Source organism: Hippopotamus amphibius, chromosome 1, assembly GCF_030028045.1.
Source record: "Hippopotamus amphibius kiboko isolate mHipAmp2 chromosome 1, mHipAmp2.hap2, whole genome shotgun sequence".
NCBI lineage: Eukaryota > Metazoa > Chordata > Mammalia > Artiodactyla > Hippopotamidae > Hippopotamus > Hippopotamus amphibius.
The window spans coordinates 221,280,951-221,296,778 of NC_080186.1; the positions used below are offsets into that span (position 1 = coordinate 221,280,951).

General features: G+C 34.3%; 1 protein-coding gene across 3 annotated transcripts in view; it reads right to left on the reverse strand.

Annotated features, from left to right (window-relative positions):
• Positions 1-3,806: 3,806 nt before the first annotated feature.
• Positions 3,807-15,828, reverse strand: part of SLC30A5 (solute carrier family 30 member 5) — a 28,801-nt gene continuing 16,779 nt past the window's right edge. Inside the window, exons 6-16 of one of the 3 annotated variants that reach the window (XM_057741936.1) lie at positions 14,501-14,588; positions 13,214-13,290; positions 12,801-12,971; positions 11,993-12,281; positions 11,602-11,810; positions 10,759-10,916; positions 9,796-9,925; positions 7,270-7,477; positions 6,280-6,506; positions 5,080-5,208; positions 3,807-4,446 (exon numbers count right to left, since the gene is read on the reverse strand). In XM_057741936.1, the coding sequence (XP_057597919.1) occupies positions 4,276-4,446; positions 5,080-5,208; positions 6,280-6,506; positions 7,270-7,477; positions 9,796-9,925; positions 10,759-10,916; positions 11,602-11,810; positions 11,993-12,281; positions 12,801-12,971; positions 13,214-13,290; positions 14,501-14,588 (1,857 nt within the window). In that variant the 3' untranslated portion in view covers positions 3,807-4,275. The remainder of the gene's footprint in view (positions 4,447-5,079; positions 5,209-6,279; positions 6,507-7,269; positions 7,478-9,795; positions 9,926-10,758; positions 10,917-11,601; positions 11,811-11,992; positions 12,282-12,800; positions 12,972-13,213; positions 13,291-14,500; positions 14,589-15,828) is intronic. The other 2 variants (XM_057741946.1, XM_057741955.1) reach the window with 2 other exon arrangements.

Consider the following 15,828-nt stretch of genomic DNA (forward strand, 5'->3'; position numbering starts at 1 on the left):
TGGTACCAAATCTCCAAATCTTGAATTACAGTTACATATGTCTTATCTTCCCTACTGTAATAAGCATAATGAAGACAGAGTTTGTGTCCACTTTTTTACCTTTAACAGCAAGCTTATGAGTAAGAGGCAATGAACATGCTGCTTAGTCCACCCAAGGCCCACCCCATCCTCTCTCATTTGGGCTTTGGCAAAAGCCTTCTAACTCTTCCCCGGATTCCACTCTGGCTCTCCTATCCTGATCCTGTTCAAACACAACAGCTCGAGTCAGTCCTTTATTCAAAGCCCTTCACAGACTTTTCATGTCCTCACTACACCATCTGCCTGATTTTGCTGCTCTCACACTGGCCTTTCTGCTTTTCTTCTATCATGTTAACCATCTCCTGCCTCAAATGCCTTGCATTTGATGTTCTTTCAGGGTAGGTGAGTGGCTATTAATAGGATGCGGTCTAGGATACTAGGTATTGTTTGCTTCCTTACTCAAATCAGGTTCTTCTTCCCCCAGAGAGATCCTCTTTGGCCATCTCTAGCATCCCTCCTAAGAGTGAAACCAGCATGCCTGGTGTGGAAAGTTGGCTTTACCACTAACTAGGTGTATGATCTGGGGGCAAGTTAACTTTCTTCCTCAGTTTCCTCATCAGTAAAATGGGGAATAATTATACATGTTGATTGCTTAGGACAGTGCCCACCTGGTACATAGCAAGGGTTCAATAAGTTCTTGCTTTTCCTTGTAGCGCTTATCACAATTTGACATTTTTATGTATTCGTCTGTCTCCTGCACTTGAAAATAAGCTCCTTTAAGGGCAGGACTGTTTTATTGGTGATTTTATCCCTACTGCCTAGAAGCAGTGTCTTGCTATAAAGAACTTCAATGAATTTTGTTGAGTATGAGTGGATTTATTCAATGTTTAAAAAACCATAAATAAACTACTGAATTGCATTATTTTCTTAAACAGGCTTTCCATAACTGTGTGAATGTTAATACTGACAAATCTATGGACTGTCCTTGGCCTTTAAATTCAAGTGGAAAATAGCCACAAAGAGGAACAATGTATCTGAAAAAATCTAGTCCACTATACTGTGTAACTGAACTAGATCAGTTATACCTAACTTATTATGTGATGACACCAGAGTACTAGGAGAAAAAATGGATGACATGATTGTGTGCCTACCACACCGTAGCTTTGTATAATTACTAGCAAATTATAAACACACTAGAATAAGGAAATGTGACAACAAAATTATAATTAAGATTTTGACAACTGTGTACACCCATTGTAACTACCACTATGATATAGAGCACGTCCATCACTCCAAAAAGATCTCCCTACCTTTTTTTTTTTTTTAAAACAAACTCCCCGTCTTCTCAAGGCAACCATGTGGCAGGCAAAATAACGACCCCCAGAAAGATGTCCTGTTCTAATGCCCAGAACCTGGGAATATGAACATACCTGTGAATGTTACATGGCAAAAGGGACTGAGATAGGGGATTATCCTGGATTAGTTGGGTGGGCCCAATGTAACCACAAGAGTCCTTAAAAGTAGAAGAGGAAGACAGAAGAGTGGATCAGAGAAAGATGCTACAGCAGAAGAAGAGGCAGGAGAGAGCTGAAGTGTAAGAAGCACATGACCTACTCTTGTTGGCTCTGAGGATGGACGAAGGGGGCTACAAGGCAAAAAATGCAGGTGGTCTCTAGAAGTTGGGAATACCCACAGAGAAACAGGGACCTCAGTCACAATCACAGCACTGAATTCAGCCAACAACTTGAATGAGCAAGGAAGTGGATTCTGAGAGCCTCCAGAAAGAAATGCAGCCTGGTGGTAACTTGATTTTAGCCCAGTGAGTCCCATACTGGACTTCTGACCTACAGAACTATGACACAGTAAGTCTGTGTTAAGTCCTAAGATTGTGGTAATTCGTCATGACAGCAATTGAAAATTAATGCTCTATTGAAAATTTCTATGCTCTATCACTATACTGTAGTCTTCTCTGTTTTTGGACTTCATATACATGGAATCATACAGGAGACCTCTTTTGCGGCCAGCTTCTTTCACTTACAGAGGTTCACCTATGTTGTTTGTAACAGTAATTAAAAAAAAAAAAACTAAGGAGTAGTCCATCGTAAATACACCATCATTTACTTATCCATTCTCTTGCTGAGGAACATTTGGATTCTGTCTGGTTTTTGGCTCTCATAAACATGTACCTTCTTGTACCACCCTTGTTTTTTTTGTGCCACCCTTTTTTTTTTTTGTACCACTCTTTTTTTAGACATGTTTCCATTTCTCTTGGGTAAATACGCAGGGATGGAACTGCTGGGTCACAGGATGGATGTATGTTTAACGTTAAAAGAAACTGCCAAACAGTTCTCCAAGAAATTGCTGCATCATTTCATATTCCTACCAACAGTGTGTAGCTTCCAGTTACTCCATATCTGTGAACTTGAGCAGACTGTATTCTGATTTTATGTATGAGAATTGAAAAAAAAAGATACCCAGAGAGGCTGATTTGCCTAAAGTCATGTGGTTTTTCTATGAGCTGGAACCAGTACCCTGGTGTTCTCGATACTGGAGTTTCCCTACTTTCCATCTGCACTCCCTCACCCTTCACACAGTGCTGCCTTCTCTCTCAGCTTGACAGCTGTCCATCACATTAGTTTAATTTCCTTGCTACTTTTATGCCTTCTAAGGAAAATGACAATTTTAAAAAATGATGTAATATTTATTGTACCTATCTGCTTAAAATTTTTTTAATCTATAAAAATTACATTAAAACATCAATATGCAATTATTTTCCCACCACTCAAAAATTTTAATATGTATTAAAGATTCTGGACCAGAAAATGTGTAAAGAGAAGACAAGGAATATCAAAATAATTTATAACAAATTTCTAAAACCTCTCACATATTAAAATTTGTAAGACAAAAATATGATTTACAATACATGTTTGCCATTATGGTATAGATAAGAAAATAGTACCCATACTAAAATTAATTCATCCTACTTATCAAAATTCCTAGTATAAGAGTGAAAATATTCAGATGCTTATAAATAGGTATTCAAAAGTTTCTTTTGGACAACATTCTTTGGTGTTCATAAAACTGCATATATTATTATGTATCTATGTATCATACAGTCTTTTCAGACTATACATTCAGTTTAAATTGGAAATGAAAAAATATAAACTAGATATTACTATAGAAAGTAGTTATAAGTATTTTGATTTCATAGTGCCCAAGGGTTTATGAACAAGATTTACTTATTAAACTTTAAAATAACCACCTAATTCTTTTGATATTTCTTCTATATCTACATTTTCCAGAAATAAAAAAAACAGTTACATCTATAGGCAGAAAATTCAACTCTGAGTTGACAATTATTTATGACTCTCTCCACTGGCTGTTCCACAACACATGGAGCTAAATGAAAAGATGAAAAGCCTAGTATTGCTTGGATACCAGCTTAATGAGCAACTTGGAATGCCAGGTGTATAACAAGACGTAGAATACCCTAGAGGAAGAAGACAAGTGAGTGAATAACATGGACACAGCTTAGTCTAAGTTCTTTACCCTAATAAAGTAATTATTCATTTGCAAATATTACCAAAAGTAAAAAAAATTTATTTTACAGAGTGGTTGGCTTTTGTAATACATCAAAAACTGTCATGTTATCCTTTGCTATTCTCACTGCTACCTCATATCAGTGGTTGAAGTTTCTCCCAAATAATTTAGTTTACATTTAAAGTGGCAATACAGGTTTTACTTAATGGATTTAAGTTATAAGTAGAAACCAGTTTTATATACAGAAAATCCATAAATATAGAACTTTTATTCCTATTTTATCCTAGGGCTATGCAAAAAATTGACTAAAAACTTTTCATTTGGGTCTTTGTAATAAACATGTAGATACAGTATTTACAATGGAGATGCTTTCTGACAAAGTAAACACACCAGTAATTGTGGTCCTCACTAGATTCCATCATCATCTGTTCATTCCTGAAGATGCTGTGACACATCATGCTCACTCAAATGTTAAGTCTCCTGTTTTACACATAATTTAAACAATTATTTTACTTGCACAACTAATGCTTCATTCTGTATTTAAATTTCCTTTACGAAAGAGTCCTTGATCCAACTGTAGAGAGCTTTAAAATTTTTTTCAAATACGACAAAATGTTTCTGTACAATTATGTGCAATTTTCTTCCTTCTGGCTGTTTATAAATACCCGGTCATTTAATCTTCATTGCTCATACCGCAGGGGTAATTCCCAAGTTATCTCACATGATGTAAGTACCATCTTTGTAGTATTTCATGGACTCCATTTGTTTTGTCATAGCCAGAACATCATGAAATCCAGTACTCAGGCCAGACATATGTTGAAAGTATGCTTCTTTTTCCACTTGAATTGTTAAATTGTTTACTCCAGCATCTTTAAGTATTCCTGTAACCTGTTATAAAAATCCACACATTTAAAGCATTTAGATTAATGTATTTAGTGCACATGGATTAAATAATGTATATCACATTTTTTTTCACTAGCCACAGATAGTCGGTGATAAGTCCTTAAAGTAATGTTTATTATTTAGCTCGTCAAACTTTACACAGGATCTTTTAGAAGGCCAGTAACTCACAGACCTGAAATTCAAAGTAGAAAAGGAAAACAGCTATTGCTTCCAATTAGGTAGGTCTAGAATAGGGATACAGAAACTGTTTTGATCCTTATCTCCAACCATGACACATACCCTGCTAACTTTACTATTATTATTTATTATTAACTTAGAACTATATTTATAATAGCTTATTTCTTGACCACTTACTGGGAACCAAGACAGATTACAAATGAATTTTTTTTACATTAACTTAAGCTTGTCCTCCACATATTAAAATTTGATTTTATTTTTACCATTTTTGGATATAAAACAAACCTAGACGTGAAAAAATAACTTATCCTTGGACAGCTGTAAGACTGATATTGCTTAACCAAAAAAAAAATGACTATTGACCTGTATAACTTACAATGTGTGCAATTTTACATATGAATTACCTCAACTGAAATTATTTTAAAAACTTAGGATTATTACCTGCTGTACTATCCTTTGTTCCAGCACATCAGATGTCACCTGTATATGAATTGTTCCTGCCACAACACTGGCAGAATGACGCCAAAAATGTGGGTCTCGGTAGGATATTAATCCTTCAATTTTCTGTAGCTGTCAAATAAAAAGAGAGGTGATATAAATGGACTTGAGGTGATATAAAGGGACTTGAAGGCTAATTTGCTGAACACAAAGCAGTCTTTCTGGCCCAGGAACCATTATTAAGCTGATTAAAAAAAAAAAAAGTAATAAGGAGAGCCCAGAAGTGAGAAAGGAATAGGAGGGAAAACTAACTTCAAGTAAAGGTGTCTAAAATATTTTGACCTGGCAGTGATGTCAGGGAAGGAAGTTTGGAACAGGGTTACACAGGCACCTTTACACCCAATGGGTGCACACCCATTTTCACCTATGTAAGGTGTGCTTCGCCTATTCTAAATATTGGATACGTTCAATGAACTATGTGGTTTCCTTTATACTGATACAAACATTCAAGTATTATTTGTTATATGTGAGATAACACATTCAAAAGATATCTGTCATGTTCAACAACAGTGGGCTGGTTAAGTAAATTATAGACTATCCACACAATGTAACACTACATTGTCACACTGTCATTAAAAATGCACTGGCGTATTTATCAACGTGGCATAATTAAGTGGGGAAAAATTTACAAAGCAGTGCAAAAATTATTTTGGCCACTTGAATATTTATGTTCAAAGTATTTTCCTATAGAAAAACAACTCTTAAAAAGTGTTTATTTCCAGGTGGTGAAACCATATGTGATTTTTTTTTTTTTGTACATTGAAGCTTTCTGTAATGGACATATATTGTTTTTGAAATAAAAGTTTTTTTTTTTTTTTAGTAGGATGTAGTAGTTGCCAATTATGAGAAAATGAGAAAACTTTACTAATTTTATTTATGAAACCAGTGGGATTAAGATGCTATCCCTTAGATATACAAGATGCCACCGTTCATCAGTGGATCCTAATTACTTTAGTATTAAATGGCAAACCACAAACTGAAACACATTCTATTTTGTGTTTGGTTTTTCTACGAATTGCCTGTTTATATTCTCAGTCCATTTTTCTACAAGACCGTCATTTTCATTTCTTTTTAGGTCAATTTATTTAATTTCAAATACTATTTAAAAAAGAAGAAGAATAGTAAAGAAATTATACACAGTACCTTTTCTAAGGCAATATGTAGTTCTTTTTCATATTCTGGTGGCAGTCTTAGAAGTAGAACCTGACAGGCATCTTTAATCAGTGGGACAACACTGAGAAATATTAATACAGCAATAAAAAGAGAACAGAGAGGATCAGCAATGAACCATCCAAACTGCTCTATAAGAAGGGTGGATACGATCACACCAATACTGCCAAGTGTGTCTGCCAAAACATGTAGAAATACACCTGCAAGTAAGATACATAAAATATTAAAAATTAAAGCACATTAATTTAGTTCCTTTATTCATTCTACAAATATTACAAGGTACTTATTATTCACCAGGCACTCTGCTAGGGGCTGGTACTTCAAAGTGACTAAACATGGTCACTTCCATCAAGGAATTCATGGCACAGTGGTGAAAGTAAGGACGTGGGCAACTATTAACAGTGTGGTGGGTTTTATGATGGTGTAGTTTGTCTGGGAAGGCTTCCTATAAATCATACATGAGCCAAGTTTTGACATTACCCAAATTATTTACATTAAAATATCAGAATAGGGAATTCCCTGGTGGTCTAGTAGTTAGGATTGAGCTTTCGCTGCTGAGGGCGCAGGTTCAATCCCTGGTCGGGGAACTAAGATCCTGCAAGCTATGTGGCACGGCCAAAAAAAAAAATAAATTAAAAAAGCTGAATAAATATCTCAACATAGATGATAAATACTTCCCCCATATTTTTTTTACAGTACAATAAAAATTCCCTAGTTCTTTTATAGTGAAAGTGCATAATGGCATACAGTGTCACTATGAAATGGACTATAATTTATTTAAAAAAATGGACATTTATGAACAATTGTGAGCATTTTCTGTAACAGATGACTTCAGATCTCCTTTTAGCTATACAGATTGGTTTTTTAAAATAAATTGTACCAGGAGCCTGCTACTTAATACAAATAAACAGTGTCTATTCAGAACACATTTGAAAGGTAGGACAGTATTTGGCAAGGACTCACCCCTCATGTTAGCATTCATGCCTCTGCCTGCAGATCCATGGCTGTGGCTGTGACTGTGCCCATGGTCACTGTGTCCATGCACGTGGTGTGAATGGCTGTGATCAGATGAGTGACAGCTTCCTTGAGAAGCTCCATGGGTATGGTTATGGGCATGGCTAAAGGCACAGATACCAACAAGGTTTACTATCAGCCCTCCAACTGAGACTGGCTAGCAAAAAAGAGAAAAGAAAACCTTTAAATTTGTAATTAAAAAAAAATTTCCTATTTAAAAGTTCCTATATATGTTTTTGGTTTACAGTTTTGAAAATATTCATAGTAAAGCCTCACTAAATTCAATAAGAAAAATTTAAGTGTGAATTTTAGACTATTTTAGAAGAAGCATTTAACTTTCAAATACCAAAGTGGACAAGTAAAAGGATTTAGATTTGCTTTAATTAAATGATTAAGAAAAAAAATGTACTTGATTCAGGGTTTATGAATAAATAAATGATGCTAAAGTTTTGTTTTGTTTATTTAAATAAAGAGTTTGAAAGTACTGCTTACTAGAGCAAGTATACACTGTACCTGAAATCTCATTTATATTACTAGCTAAATTTCAATACTTTAAAAGGCAATGACTGTAATTTACTAACGTGGATTCCAAATAAATATAGTCTTACTGTGTCCTAACTATAGTAAAATTTCCCAAAGTAAAAAAAGTACAATGGAAAAGCATTATTAAAAAAACAAAGTAAATGGGATTACCTTGGCTTAATGGTGCCATAAAAACACCCCAAAGGATAAACAAAGTTACTTACACTTGATTATCCCCTCTTACAAAATGATTTTGAATAGTAGCCCAGGACACTATTTAATTTAAATACATCTACAATTTCTCCTTTAGAGAAATCCATTTGTTTTACAAAAAGAACATATAAAAATAAGGGAACCGATCGTTTAAATTAATTATCAAAGGTAGTAAGAGAAGAGATTTTTCTGTAGTAAACATGTATGGAGCTTATTTACTTTTTCCCATGACTCAGACCATCTGCCTGTCAGATTTAAAAATTTCAGTCAGCTTTATGATCCCAAAAATTGTTAATGAATTTTGAATGAAATAAAATACTCCTTACAGACTTCGTTACCTCATAAATACTCCTACTCTATTGAGAAATACTTCATTTTTCTACATTTCATCAGAATTAAAAAAAAATAACATAGAAAGTGAAAGACCCCTATAATTCTACCCCCTAAAAGTTAGTCACTCCTAAGAGGATGGTGTATTTTCTATGCATAATACTAATATTCATACATATACACCTTTCTTAAAACCAGTAATAGGATCATATTTAATACTGTCTTGTAAGTTTTTCACTTAGCACATCTTGTAAATATTTTTCATGCCAGTATATATTGGTATACCTCATTCTTTTTTTAGTAGCTGCATAGTATTCTATTATGAATGCCAAATTTATTTAACTAGTCCTTTCATTGGGTGAACACTGTGTTTTTTTTCCCACCATTACAAACAATGGTACAATGACTGGTGAACCCCTACATCCTTGTGTGAATATTTCTGTAGTAAATATTAACAAAGGATATGAGCATTTAAAAATCCAAAATATATTTCCAAACTACAATCCAAAAACATTTAATACATGCTTCCACCAAGATTCGTAATTGCTTTTAGTCATTCAACCATTAATAGCCAACCGAATGTAAAAAAAGAATATATATACTTATATACATATGTATAACTGAATCACTTTGCTGTAGACTTGAAACTAACACAGCACTGTAAATCAACTATATTACAATAAAAATTAAAAAACAAACAAACAAGAAAACAATAGCTGACTTCCAGTCAATAGCTGACTTCCTACTACAAGCCAGGGGCTAGAACTTGAGTTAATATACACAATTCAGGTCCTAAAGACACTTACATCTTAACTGTGGAAGAATGACAAATTAAACAACAGTTTTAAATCATAAGAAGATTGCACAAGATACGGTGGGGAATATTCAGAAAGGGAAATCTAACACACTTTGAGATGGGAAGAGAGGGATTAAGGGAAAGTATCCCACCAGAGGCGACCATTAGAAGCAAAGGCTAAAAGGGCAGACGTGAGGGAAGGGCATGAGAACTACAAGAAACAGCACACGCAAAGGTTTGGAGGAACAGGCAGAACATTAAAAGTTGCCACAGCAGTGATTTAATCTAGAGTAAAGCCTTTGCAAATTTCCTCAGGTATTTAAAAACATGTCTTCAAACAAAAACATTTAATAAGGCAGAAAAAAAACTGTATGTTTCAGAATGTCACCTAATAATTTGACTACTAGCATATTAGAGCAAAGCATAGTTATTAAATTTGAAGAGTCAGCACTGTGAATGTAAATGGCAAGATAGGAAGTTATGTTGATTTAAATAAAAAAATAAAATAAAAATAAAACCTTCCTAGGTCAGTAACTACAAGTAGTTAAACTTTAGCAGGGAAAAAGCTGTATCGGTATGAGAAGAAATTCAAACAGGAAAATGAAAAGACTTACTGTTAGCATGTGTGTGTCTAATTCCGGAGGATCAATTAATCTAGCCACTGACTCCATAAACACAAAAAAAGCTATTACCACTAGAAAAAGCCCATTAATAAATCCAGAGAGAATTTCTATTCGGCCATACCTAAAAATGTAGAATATATTTTTAGAAAAGAAAAATGACAAATATTTTTAAAGTATAAACATTATTATGTTACAAATGAGGAAATGAGTCCAGATTTTCAGCTACACAAATATTAAGAATAGAAAACTGCCAAGGTTTTAATATAAAATATCATACCAATGCTAGAAGATTCTTTCCATTCATATATATTTGTTGAAATTTTATATATTTATCAAAGTCTTTCTTCAATGTCCCCTCTTACACAAAGCCTGTCCTAATTTCTTAGCAAGACGTTATTTCTCTCTCCTGTAAGTCTTTGATGTTCTCTCTCTGTCATAGAACAGAGATTTGGCTATGTAACAAATTTTTTTGTATTTTTGGCTCATCCATCTTTCAAAATATAAACAGCTAAAAATAAGAGCTGAATTTATTAACCTATTTACAATAGGTCTTATCAAAATACCTTGCACAAATCAGGGATTCTAATATTCGCTGAACTGAGCGATTCACTTAGTGAAAGGATACTGCATGCATAGCCACTTTGAATTCTGAATTCTCTAACAGCAAAGATGTGAATGACCATGCACATTCCATTACCTCAAAGAAGCACTGTTGGCCAAATAGCTCACTATTTAACTGAGTTTTGCTACCTACCTATGAGAGGGATTTGTCAGGGAGTACAGTCTTAAGCTTACTGCCATTCAGTATACATCAAGTGCTTGGTTTGTTTCCTCTTATCTACTTTAAAGAAAAATGAAGCTCTGAAAAGTTACATTTGTATTACAAGTATCAATAGTAAAATTTTATTCCATAAAATGGAATTTGCTGCAAGCCTTGAGAGTCAGCGTACCTACCCATAGGAGAAAATCCGAGTTGCTTTCCATCTACTCATCAGGGCTGCAAAAAGTCCCATGACCAAAGCAGAGCAGTCAAAGAGCATGTGAAATCCATCTGAGATCAGACCCAGACTATTGGTCAACACGCCATAGAATAATTCCACAAAGGTAAAAAGCTAAAACACATTCAAAAGAAAAAAAAAAAAAAAAAAACAGGGGAGGAGTGTGTTGGGAAATACTGTTTCAAGAGAAATTTAATCATAAGGATTTTAACCCTTAATTACCCAAAGCTTACTTGAAGTTATACTGCCTTTTTCATTATTTAACTGATTCTCATACAAGAAACCTTGTTTCATATAAACTGTAAGGAATCAAGTTAAATCAGACATGTTCATCTTATAAATTATTTAAATGGAGATAGTTTTATTTATATGTCTGTAGAACTCAATAAGCTAGACTACAAAATGTTAGCAACCTGGTCAAGAGTGAGATCCTATAAGGAGTATATAAAAATATTTATAAGCTACCATAACTACTGATTTGAAATAGCACACTACACCACAATGAAGAGCAGCCCTCGCTTGCTACAGCTAGAGAAAGCCTGCGCACAGCAACAAAGACCCAACGCAGCCAAAAAAGCAACAGCACACTATACTGACATTTCTAAAATACCTCAAAAGTTGTTTGCTTAAGTAGAATATGATCCTGTATCCTGTAATCTTTCTACTACTTAGAGAAAATACAACTTTAGCTCATCTCTAATTAGTAAAATTATTTAGGAATTACTACAATTATACTAGAACTGTCAACACTAAAAAAATTAAGCTTTTAAGATATACCACTAATATTTAAAACTCTTACCAGATTCAAGCACAAGAAGTAAAAGATCTGCCTAGAGTCATTCTCCTCAAGAATCTGTTTTAGTGATTCCTTAATAAACCTAGGGATCGACTGGGAGCTATGCTGAAAAGCATCACCCATGAAGTTATAAAGAGGAGTTCCTTCAGGAGAATATCCAATTAGGGTACCTTTCTGTCCTCTCTTAGAAGGAGCTGATAAGATGTTGGCAGCTAAAAACAACAAAAAAGAGAAAAAAAGAATATTTTACAAAAGATTAAAAAGTTTAACCTACCAAAACCCATTATAGTATCTATCAGCACTAAATGTAAGCACTGAACAAATTCCCAAATTAAGTAAATGACTGGACATCAGAATCCATAAGAAGAAATTTGCTAAGGGTAAACATGCTTACACAAAATGAAGAATACAGCGCTCACTACCACTCCTCCAGAAAGGACGTGTTCTGTGCTCTCCTGGTGTGCTGCTTTGTTCATAGCCCGAAGCTGGTCTGTTATTGGATGCGTCCAAAAATTTCCAAAAAGTAGAGCACTAATAAAAATGGGAAAGGACCCGTAACGGGCACATTTGGAAACTTCCATTTTGACTGAACAAATGGAATCGACATAGAAATCCAGGATCATAACAAAAAAAATAACCGTTGTGAAAGGCATAATGAGAGAAAACCAAGACTCGACTTTACTCTAGAAATTAAGAAAAAGAAAAAATTGTTAATATCATATGGGTATAAAGTTCACAACCTATGTTTTACTTAACCCCTTTATGTATAAACCCCTTTCTGTATTCCCATGATTCAATATGATTTGTAAAATGCCAAAATATGAGTTGTAAGATATTGGCACATCTTCCTAGTATTCCCCCAAGTATTCAAAGAAGCATTATTGTTTAATAATTTCCTAAGTACTTGGTGATACACAATCCTTGGGTTTGTGGGTATGTATTAAATTATTATTAATATTATTAGTAGTATTTAACTGATTCCTTTGGGCCACAGGAATGGGAGGGGTATATAAATGTAACAGTACTTGATCTGTATTTTCTAACATAAACAATTAACTCTAAAAAATTTTCAAAAACTATAAAGAAAATTTAAGCCACTTGTAACATCAAATTGAAATATTGATAAAATACAGTGTACTGAACTAAAATCTATAAGTAACAGCAATTTATTTTACTTATTACCAATAAATTCTTGCTCTTACCTCAGTTGTCACAGAAAGGACAATGACCCAAGGGCATAAGAGAAGCACAGAAACAAGATGGGATAAAGCTTGAAGACGTTTGGCTCCACCAACATCTATAGAGAGTTTTCTGGAAGCTGTATGAAAACCAACTTTACAACACAAAGCCAGTACTAGCAACAATACTCCACCCTGTGAGTAAAAGTAGATAAGTCTCATTAGAAACACACAATCCAATACTCAAGCCTTAAATACATAATATTTAAAGAAATGGAACTAACATGTTCTTTCCATAACCCAAATTACTGAACTACTGAAATGGCTGGCAGTATTGTAAATTACTGATAACTTATTTTAAATGCACTTTTAAAGTTATAGTTGCTGTAACTTTTCACAATCTCTTGATCACATTAAGAACAAAGAAAAGAACATACCTTGTGATCTGCCACGCCTAAGAAGGCAATGGCTGTGTAAAGCATGTGAGTTAGAGCACTGTCATGATGTCCTTCAGCTAAGTGAGTTGGAGTAAAGGAAAAAAATTCCAAATATTAACTCTTTGAATCCTGAAGTCCTCCTGGAATTTTAGCCACATTATTTTGGGTTGACTATACAATAGTCTGAGGGCCCCAAACCTGACTATCCTCAACAATATGTTTCCCTTAAAAACAAAAGAAAATAATTAAAAATTTAATTTCGGGACATTCTTTATAAATTAGAATGGCCTATATACACTTCTTTTGTTGTCTCCAAAGCAATTATAAATAGTGCTTAGGGCATAGTTGTTCAGTTTTAGCACTTAACCTCCAAAAGACATATGCGTATATACTAGAACACAGTGACAAGAGCAAGGAACCTCCTTAGACCACTCCTACCCAATTTAAGGTTGACCTTTTGAAATGCCATGTAAAAGTCATTCTCAAATCTGTTTCTAAGTCACTGACCATGTAAGCCTCAGCAAAGCAAACAGCAAGCAAAAGAGGGTAGGGTGGGCAACAGTTGTCAAACAATCAACCTGGACTTTTGCGAAGTCACGCCATCCTCTCTCACTGTAACCAAGTAAACTGACATTAGTTAACTGATAAGTTTTAGGGCAGCATCAGTAACCAGAAGAATCAAAACTGCTGTTCTGAGTCCTGCTAAAGGGAGTGGGCAAAGGTACGTGGATAGGAAAGTACGAGGCATGTGAGCAGAGGAAAATGAATTGGAAAGTTGGGTTTATGTAAGAGAAGAGTGGGGGCTGAGTTGGAAATAATAATTTAGAGCAACAGAGTGAATACCAGATTAAAGAATTTGAACTTCTTATTTCAGGCAAGAAGATGCCAAAGGTTTTTCATTTAATCTCAAAAAAGTTTATATTTAATAACTGCCATTGACTTCTAAAGGGAGCATTTAAATTGTTAAATTTCAAGGGAGCAAACAGATTGATTTTGTTGAGTGGTAAATCACATATATATATTTTTAGCACCACAACATTCTAAAATATTCTCTCATTGTCCCTAAGTTTCTGAAAACGTAGTGTGCTGTAAAAGATACTGACATGCTATAAAATATTTAATTTAGTATGAATTTATTTACTATTTGGATACTGATTTAGAATACCTACATTAATCTATGAAAGTTTCATTCATGATCTATCAGTTTACTTCACTGACTCTTCATTTCCCATTCTGCCAGTCTTCTATTTTTCTGCAAGACTAAAAAACTCTTTTGCAAAAGGATACGGTGTTCAGCCATTTTAGCCATGAGATCATCATTGTCGAACAGCAATAGGCAGATCACAGCAATAATGAAAAAAGCAGCGCCCCTTGTCTGAAAATGAAGAGAATGATACCAAGAATGGCTTTTTCAAGTGTTGATTTTTAAGACCATGACTATACAAATGCTAAAGAAAAAATTTTTCAAATAAATATTTAAAGAAAAATAACATCTGACATTAAAGTCCTTATACTATACAATATAAATTTATAGCATTAACAGTAAGATACAAAAGTAAAGAGCTCCAACAAATTCTGCAGGATATTTTAAAGGCACTTAAGACACATGATAATGACAGCTTCAACTGTCTCTTTGTTAATGTGCACAGCCATGTTATCATGCGCAAACTGGTGGATGTTCACAGAACTAAGCTCCTTGAGTGTTAACTTTGCTTCTGTTTGTAAAGTCCAAGTAGCTAAGGAATAATTAGCAGTGGCTTATTTTACTCTACAACATGTAAGTAATAGAGAAGACAGCTGATTTACAATAATGTCAGTATTCTACGAGGGTGAGTCAAAAATTATCCACACTCCAGTTATATTAAAACTTCCGTTGGCTACACTGTCTTGTCAGCACTTTCCGTTCAAGGCTACTGTCTCCCCAGTCACTGCTGTGCAGGTTTGAACGTGTTACATCAGTTCATTTGTAACTGTGGTGCAAGAAAAAATGGATGCCCCACTTGTGATTTGCATGAAAGAAGAGCAGCATGCAGTGATTTGTTTTTTGTGGTCTGAGGGTGTACCTAGTGCCTTTATTTATCGAAGACTTTGTACACAGTATGGAGAAAGTGTTTTGTCGCAAAGAAGTGTGTATGAATGGATAGAGAAGTTCAAGGAAGGTCACACAAGTGTTAGCCATCAAGAAGGAGCTGGACGCCCATCCATGTGAAGATGTGAAGAAAGTGGTGTATTCGTGGCTTGAAGCTCAGCCTAAAACATTTTTTAATGAGGGAATACTAAAGCTTGTTGACAGATGGACAAAGTGTATTGAAAAGCAAGGAGATTATGTCGAAAAATGATGTATTTATCTTTTCTAAAAGTTAATTAAAATAAATTCTACAGCCACAGTGTGGATAATTTTTGACTCACCCTCGTAGTTACCACTCTTCTAGGGAAAAAGAACTAAGAGGGCATGTCAAGAAAATCAGCGAACTCATCTCTAATATCTAGTAAAGATATAAGGCACTTAAAAACGATACATTTCATATGTTCTCATTCCAGGGAAAGGATTTTGACAAATGAAAACTATAGAAAGGATATACTAACCAGGTTTATGCAAATACTTCAGAATTTTT